The sequence below is a fragment of the Oreochromis niloticus genome, unplaced genomic scaffold (assembly GCF_001858045.2).
Source record: "Oreochromis niloticus isolate F11D_XX unplaced genomic scaffold, O_niloticus_UMD_NMBU tig00008833_pilon_14165901-14214810, whole genome shotgun sequence".
Lineage (NCBI taxonomy): Eukaryota > Metazoa > Chordata > Actinopteri > Cichliformes > Cichlidae > Oreochromis > Oreochromis niloticus.
This window is the reverse complement of record NW_020329460.1, coordinates 1-8,979: the sequence shown is the minus strand read 5'-3', so window position 1 is coordinate 8,979 and position 8,979 is coordinate 1. Positions and strand designations below refer to the sequence as shown.

General features: G+C 41.8%; 1 protein-coding gene across 1 annotated transcript; it reads right to left on the bottom strand.

Annotated features, from left to right (window-relative positions):
• Positions 1 to 1,829: 1,829 nt before the first annotated feature.
• On the bottom strand, positions 1,830 to 8,914 carry LOC102077694 (laminin subunit beta-3; the record flags this gene model as incomplete). Its single annotated transcript, XM_025905132.1, is given in 13 exon segments — positions 1,830 to 2,879; positions 3,299 to 3,458; positions 4,416 to 4,592; positions 4,678 to 4,819; positions 5,121 to 5,328; positions 5,492 to 5,636; positions 5,744 to 5,950; positions 6,203 to 6,414; positions 6,523 to 6,642; positions 6,645 to 6,673; positions 6,776 to 7,136; positions 8,284 to 8,380; positions 8,870 to 8,914. Coding segments are annotated over 13 exon segments (2,043 nt in total), but the record flags the coding sequence as incomplete, so codon positions are not given.
• Positions 8,915 to 8,979: the final 65 nt, after the last annotated feature.

Here is an 8,979-nt window from a genome sequence, read left to right as displayed (position 1 = left end):
GACCTCCGTCAGACTCTCAGCCAGGTTCCCCATAGCACTCCTTTTATTGTGGTTACATGAATATGCATAGGGTCATTAACATATGACATCTTACATAGGTATACATGTGAACAAAGAATACCTTGTGTGTGTGTGTGTGTGTGTGTATATGTGTGGGGTCAAGATGTGACCCCTTGAAGACTCCCCAAAGCTGGTGCCAGGAGTCTCGCGGTCCATCTAAACAAAAGGCTCTTATGCTTAACCAGATACAGAGTAGGTGTCCTCCTATACCATAAAACAATAAGACAAGGCACGGCCTCTCCCATGCTCCCAAGATGTGGGTGTGAAAGCCAGAGTGCTCTGGATTGCACACAACGTGTGTCTGCAGACTACTAAGGATCAAACCTCTATTAATCTACAACTAATTATAAAACTCTAAGCATATATGAGTAGATATTTCTAAGCATAAATGACAATCAACAATACAAAACCTAACAGTGCTCATCATCATCATGGGGATGAAGAGCATCTTCAGGCCTGACTGTGCTCATCCTTCCTCCAACCTCTCCTCACCAAAGAGAACAAACTCAGCATTAGCTCACAGTAGCTTAGTTAGATGAGTAGAGTTCAGGTGATCTGTGAGTTTTACTATTTGATTCTGCTCCTGTGAAACTGCTTTAATAACATTTCCTGCCAGTAAGTTGTGGACATTCACTTTTTAACTGTTTGTTAAACAGTGAAGGTAAAGATCAGAGTATTGTTCATTATAGTGCAAACAGCTCTTACACGTTATCCCAGTGCTTTATATTATTAATACTACTACTAATAATAATACTACATTTTATTTGAGGGCGCCTTTCAGAAATCCAAGGTCACCTTACAAAAGAACAACGTTAATAAAAGGAGCAATAGCCATAAAATCCATAGAATAAGTTAAAATTACAAAACAGAACTTGGCAACAGATAAAATCAGCACTAAAGCGAATAAGCCAGTTTGAACAGATGTGTTTTGAGCTGTGACTTAAATACAGGAAGAGAGTCTATGGTTCTTATGGCTGCAGGAAGAGAGTTCTGGGGCAGAGCGACTGAAGGCTGTGTGCCCCACAGTGATGAGACGAGCGGAGGAACAGTAAGATGAATAGCAGATGAGGATCTGAGAGGGTGGGAGACAGTGGTGATATGGAGCAGGTCACACAGACAGGAAGGAGCAGATTTATGGATGCACTAGTATGTGAGAAGTAAGAGTTTAAGGTTTATCCTGGCTTCTATGGGCAACCAGTGAAGCTGCTGAAGAACTGGGGTAATATAATAATAATAATAATGATATGAGCTCTTGACGGAGTACGAGTTATGACCCGAGCTGCAGAGTTTTGAAGAAGTTGAAGTTTATGAAGGGACCTCTTAGGTCCAGGCCTCTGACATCCACCCAGGAACAAGTGTCTGTGTGTAAACATGTTCTGTGTCGTCATCAACATGATAGCAGTCAAATGTGTTTTGACTACACTCATGTGTAAGATGATCCATCATAGATTATGTTATGAGTGACATGGCTGTGACTTCAGCCACATCATTTATTTGCTGATGATTAAGACACTCAGTGTTTTTCTTCCATTCTGTATTATGTTAATGATTTCGTCTACTTTCGCTTTTCAGTTACGATGGATGGAAACTTTTAATGAGCTTAAATTACATTTTGAGATGAATTCTCCGATACTGCAGTACTGATGATGATGATGATGATGACGAGCCTTTATTTGTCACTACAATGTTACACATACATGTCGTACACGTTATTCTGATGTTTCCAAACTGCTCGTTTTAAAAAAACTGAACTCATCAAATGACACTAGTTGGTATAAAGAATAGATTTTATTCCACAAATGTAGTGAAATACAGTTTTTTAAATTAAAGAAACAATTAAATACAGGCATTTAAAACAAGCAACCATTTCCTCACTAAACCTGTTGTGTTCCTGTTTGTTATGCATGAACAACAGATTCAGATCAGTAAATAAGGGAACATTCAGCCTTTATCCACTTTGGAAAAATGTAGTAATGCGGTGTTGCTGTGAACATGAAACTTTGTTGAAACAAATTGCAGATTAGTGATAAATATACAGGCAGCAATGACTCTAGAAACCATGAGACAACCATCAGAGATGTGACTGACACAAATACAGGGTAAGGTTACATTCAAATAGGACCAAAAAAATCAGCTCAAAATTTGGTGTTCATGATGCTGAAATTCATTTTCATTAAAGCTTGTTGTATGTTTCTGATTCGAAGGCAGCTGGTACAGCGCAGGTCTGAGTAACCTGTACACGCTGAAGTTAATTTGGTGTCTGTGGTCACCATCACAGGGTATTTCAGTTAAACAATCAAAGTCTTTCATGCTGTTATTCACCTGCGCAGGAATTACATTGTCTAAAACATAAACACATAATTTTAAATATGTGAGCTGGTTTTATTGTTTCTAATCTATCTGTCTGATATATTTTGAGTTTTAATGACAGCCTCCACTTATTTATCTCGGAGCTCATAGTTCTTGTGAACAGCCACTAAATATAAATTTATCATTTGGAATCAAATCCAGATCTTTCAGCTTTTTAATGAGCAACAAGTCGCATGCAGCCATGAAACTGCCTGTCAGAAAACTGTCCAATTACTCTTGAGTCTTTCAAATAGAGAGCATGTATAAAAATGGTTGGAATTCCTCAGACAGTGTTACAGTTACATACTAACTGCACTGCTACATGTCAACTCAGCCCTGGCAGGCACTGAGGTCGTCGGCTTTCTTACGGAGTTGTGTCAGAAGTGTTTTAAGATCGACATCGAGCTGTTCAAGCTTCGTTGACTTCTGAACTATCTCGTCCTGCAGTCTTTGGATGGAGTCGGCTTTTCCTAGAAGAAAACAAACACAAGGAGCGTTACAGGGACACACAGTCTGTGTCAGGACCATAGAACTGTACTCCTGATATATTTAGTAATTACAGACTGCCACACAGAATGTCCACAGAAGCAAAATATTAGACCACCAAGTCAGCAGGGGTTAGGTCACGGTAGGAGCACGCAACAAAGTTACACAGCCTGTAAAAATTCAAACTGAACTTGACTGTTGATATGAAAACTTTCATGCTCCAAATCACCCACGTTTACATGCTGAGGCACAAAAACAGTGGAATTACAAGTCAAGTAGAAGGTTACTTACTAACCTCACAATCAACACTTTATGCTTTATGACTAAATGTCCTACTTTCTCAGATGAACTGAGGATTTATGAGTGAATTTTTTTCTTTTAGTGGAAATGTTTGTTGAATTACCATCTAGAGCCTGCAGCATGTTTTTGGTTATGTTAGCCAGAGCTCCAGCATCCTGCTGCAGTTTGTTCAGTCGATCCCCCGCTGGCTCCGTCTCATCATCTGTCCTGGGAACACCTTTCTCTTTAAGACTGTCAAGGTGCTTCTCCAAAGTCAACAGGTCCTACAAGTACACACATAATATAGCACTCAGTTGTGGCCTTCTTATTCTTAATCCATAGGGTTTAATATGATGTTGCCAAACCTTTGCTTCAAGGCTTATAGGAAGACTTTCCAGAAGGTTAAGGAGTGTGTTTCTGGGAATGTTGACCATTCTTCCAGAAGCACATTAGTGAGGTTAAACACTGAAGTTGCACAAGAAGACTCATAGTCTGAGTTTTACTCATTCTGCACCAAACTAACTCATGCTTGTGTTTATGGACGTTGCTTTGAGTTCTGATGCACAGACCGTCTCCCAAGTGTTCTCACAAAATAGTCTGAAATGCACTGGCACGCTGAAGCAGGAGGAAGTCCTCCCACTAGAATTAAGGGGCCGAACACAACTCCTGAAAAATAATGCTACACCATAATTCCCCCAAACCAAACTTTACACTTGGCACAGAGTTCCTCTGGCAGTCACCAAACCCAGACTCATCCATCGCATTGCCTTATGGAGAAGTGTGATATGTCCCTCCAGAGAACTCTTTCCACTGCTTTAGAGCCTTTGTAGCCTCATGCAGTTACAGTTTAATTTGGCCTCCCTGAAACGTGAATTCTTCACTTTTATTTAAATTTGTAATTTTAAAAATATAAACAAATACTGAGAAGAAAACGTTTTTATTAAATGTTAGCGGCGATCTCTTACCGAAGATATCCACGATGTATTCAGCAGCATGAAGAACAATGACCCACAAAGCCCAGAATCAGTCTGCGACTCAGCGCATTTACCGCTGAGTGCACTGCATAAAGACAGCATGAGTGCTGACACTCATTTTGCTAATATTCATGTTTACAGATGACTGATAAATGCAAATAGAAGGGCACACTGGGTTCTTGTTCTTTGAGTCCTTGTTCTTAACAAATGCCTTATTAAAGTCAATGCTTGTCTGTCAGTCTAGTGCAGCTACAGCAGATCTTTTACCTGATTTCCAGCAGCTGCTTCTTTGTCAGCTTTTTCTGCATTTTCCCGTGCATCTTCAGCCAGCTGACCTCCATCCTGCAGCAGGTCTTTCAGCTTATCCAGCTGGGGTTTCATTGGCTTTATCAGTGTTGATACATCGTCCAGAGCCTTCTCTGCTGGCACCAGCTGGTCTTTGGCCTGTATGAAGAAAACCCAGCCAAACTCAGCCTATAAGCAGTTTTGATTGTAGTAAATAGACTATTGTTTTATCTACGCTTTCTACCTTAGTAAGGTTGTTATTCAAGGTCTCTATGACATCCATTTTGTCTTGCAATTTGTCTTCCAGCTCAGCAAGGGAAGGGCTCACTGAGCTGAAGCCTGCCAGCAGCCCATCAACATCAGCCTTCACACCCAGTGCTGTGTCCCTGCAACCGGAGAAACCATTAGCTTGAAGGATTGATGGGTAAAAATGACAAAAAAAAATAAGGACTGGATTAAAATGGCTTGGAAAAACTAATTTCTGATTAAATGTATGGCACTAATACTTTTCATATTCATGAAGACTTTATTAATCCCGCATTAGGGAAATTCCTGTGTTATAGCTGTACAAGCATGTGTTCTGTCTCTAGCTTGGTCTGTACAAACAGTGGGAGCCTGCAAAGCTGATAATTCTCTAAAAAAAGAGCATCTGATTCAACAGTTTGACAGTGAAGTGCGAGCATCAACCTGGCATCCTGAGCATCCTGCAGCAGTTTCTTGGCTGCATCTAACTGTGGCTCAGCTTCCCTCAGCACTGCTGTGCTGTCTGGTAGATTGGCTGTCAGATCCTTCAGCTCCTGCAGCTTCCCTTTAAGCCCTGCCAATCTGGGGGGCAGCTTGGCATTCAGGATCCAGTCACTCACCTTCTGGACATGGGTCAGGTTAGCGGATGGGTCTGGACACCAAAATAGGAAAAGCTAGAGTTTAGTACTGGAGCTGGACTTTACACTGTGGTGGTGTTTAAAGGGGTGACTGATCTCAGCATCACCCTCTCTTACATCCAAAGAAGTTTCAGCTTCCATCTCAAAGTGGTTTCACTCATCCTAAAACAGTCATACCTGACAGGAAGTCTTTGAGCTCTTTCACAACGCTGCGTGTCTCATTTAGGTCGTCTTCGAGTTCATCTCTGGCCTGCTGCAGCTTACTGGACAGCTTCTCTGTAGACTGCCTCACCTGATTGGTCATCTCCTGTGTTTTCTGCAGCTGTGCACACATTAACATTGAATAACTACTTGAGATGTGTAAACAGATTAAGAATGACATGTGTGAATAACAAAACTCATTATTTGTATGTAGCTATAAGTGTCTACCTTCTCTGCAGCGTCGGTGATCCTCCCAGAGAGTTTGTCGAGTCCTTCCTTCACATCCTTGGCATCAGCGTCTGCCCTCTTGCTCAGAGGCAGAGCGCCCACACACTTTCCCCCCTTTTCACAGGGTGCATCTCCCACTGGTGTGCACAAATCTCCAATTTCACACTGGAGAGGTGTGCAGGGCTCAGAGTGAACACTGCCACACACCTGAAAAACAGAGTTAGAGGAGGGCAATGACGATTACTAGTCTGAATGATAGAAAATGAACTTTGTCCAGGACAAACAAGAAAGATTATGATTAACGGCCTGGATTATGCTCACACTGAGAAATATGACATATAGTGATGCATATTTAAGATAATAATCTTTCAGTTTTACTCTTGTGCTGCAAGTCTGCTAAACAGTAGATCAAGAAGTTTTTTTTCTGAAACATAAAGCAAGATCAGTCCTGCTAGTTACTTGTCTGGCAACAGGAGTGAGGTTGGGTTGGGAGGCCATGCTGTTGTTCAGTTTGTCCAGATCTCTGGTGTTGGCTGGCTGTACTTTGCTCTGAATGTCCTCAGTCTTTTCTCGGACATCAGTTGATTCCTTTATGGTATTTTTCCCGGCCTCAACTTTTTTGGTGGCATCTGTCGAGTTATCGTAGGCGTTGCTGATGGCAGTAAATGCCCCTGCAAAGACAGGAAACGTCTACATGAGTGCATTTCGCGCTGTTGTGGTACAAAAATAGTCATCAGTCACATCTGTAGAACTGCAGCGAATTCTTAGTCTTTTCTGACCTATATTGTTGGGACTGATAGAGTTCTCTGTGACAGCTTTCTTGGCATTGTACACCAGAGTGAAGCTTTCCAGCAGGTCCTGCAGTTTGTCCAGCTCAGAGTCCAGACCAGGAGTTTTGTCAGGGGTGAAAGGTCATTATCAACCTGGTACCTGGAGATGGTATTATCAAAGAAAAAACAGTGTCAGGTGATTTTATTTAAGGGTGATTCGTATTTGTCAAACCTAGAATTAAGTTCTTCAGCAGTTTCCCACCTGAGCTTCTTCAGCTTAGAAAGAGCATCACGTGTATCAGTGATGGGTGAGAGGGACATGGAGTTCTGGATGATTTTCAAACTGGCCTCCAGGTCACTGATGCGGGGCCCAAAGTCAGCAGCGCCTCCAGACTGAGATGATAATCTGGAAGCAAGTCTCAACAGGACCGACCTGAGATTCTTTTGCTGAGTGTTTAGGTTGAAGAAGCAGGAGGGACACATCTCACAGTCAGGGAAGGAGTCGCAGCGGTCAGGACTGCAGGAGTCGCAGCGAGCTCCAGAGACGCCCGGTCGGCACAAACAGACTCCTGACTGCTTGTCACAAACTCCTGGGAGGGTTCCACTGGCATCACAGTCACAGGCTAAGACAGAGGACGGGCAAACAGCTCAGACATGTTGTAGACCTTCAGCCATGCTCAGAGGGCTTAAATCAAAGTCATGGTAAATTTGGGCTTTTAATGATTTCTTTGAACTCTTCATTTTTCTAGGGTGGATTGATTGTGTTTCATTGTCCTGCCGTAACACCCTGTCGTGTCCAAGATTCAACCGTTCGATTGATTTGAAGTTAATTTGAATAACTTTTAGACTTTCATCTACTTTGTACAACCTACCAATACCACTGGCAGCACAGTAGCCCCAGAGTATGATGACAGCCGGTGCAGTGTTCTTTGGTTTGAACATCTCACCCCTACCCCTCCAAACATATGTCATTGTGACCAATCACATGGAGCTCAATCTCAAAATCGTTTCTCCAGAAGGCATTTGTCTTAACCATGTGGGCAGCTACAAATGCCAGTTAAACTTGAGTCCATCTTCAGTGAGAACTTCAGTACATTTCGAGGCAAAGTGGCTTTGCTGTGGACATCGATGACAGTGTACCAGCAGTTTCCAGTTCGCAGCAGGCTTGAGGCTTGGTGGTTCCTGGATTATTACTGAACATCTTAATTTCCTCTCATGTAATCTGGAGTTGTTTAGAAATAAGTCCAGCAGCCCTCCCCAAGTTGTGCAGATCTATCACTCTCCTTATTATGTCTTCACTGAATTCCTGAGACTTTCCTCTTGTTCTTGGTCAGTTCATGATCACTAACCAAAGTCCTGGCCTTGTCAAGTTAAACACCGTCAGCACCACATATTAAAAGATACGAGTGAATGCATGTAAATATATCTATCAGCCTGTATCATTTTGAGCATACATGGATTTGAGAAAGAACTTGTTTTTTAAAGGTATTAAAGATGTATACTGTACAATCATTTCATCTTGGAAAAAGAGCAGTTCAAAGAAATCATTGAAAGTCAACAACTACCATACAAATGAGCGGCTGTTCACGTCTTTGTAAGTGAAGACACTTAGAATTTCAGCAGTGAATCATAAATGATCCCTAATCCATGCTGGGAGACAGCAGAGTTTCTCTCTAACTAGCAATATTTTACCATTACCCTTGTTGTGATCCGCCACTATGTAAATGATACTGAACTGAAAGAAAACTCCCAAACGAGTGGTGGACTTACGTTGGCAGCCTTTCAGAGGGTCTCCGTACGTATTATCAGGGCACTCTGTACACGTTCGGCCTCCAAAGCCTGATCTGCACTGACACTGACCAGTCAGCTGAACAAAAACAAGATCATTTCATTATTTTCCAGAGAAGACAAATGAACTCGATATAATCTGTGATGATGATACAAAGATAGAATATTTGCATCCTCGCTACAATCATATCTCATACCAACACCAGTACTTTCTGTGTCACACCAGGTGTAAACAACTTTTCAACTGTAATTTTCAGGAGTGAAGATAAACATAATATGGTTAGTCTTTGTAGGCTCTCAGTCATCCAGGACTGTGAAATTCAGTTTTTAGCTACATAAGCAAACAGTTGTAAACGACATTTGAAGGTCATTAATAAATTTACCTTTAACTAATCTTTATTCAATTACTAACTATTTAGCAAATCTGCCTTTAACTTAATATATTGTAAAACACTTTTGACTGCTCTGGATGGAAAAAGCTGGATACACACATTTTATGTCTTAGGCTACAGCATTACAGCAGCTGATGGATCTCAGGGGTCTGCACTGAAAGGCCTTTGGGTCATACCTGATCGCAGGAATCAGTGGTTGACTTGGTGGCATCACAGCCGCAGGTTTGCAGGTTCGGACATGTTTGCTTCCATACTTTTACACACACGTTCAGTAATGCCGTAAGTG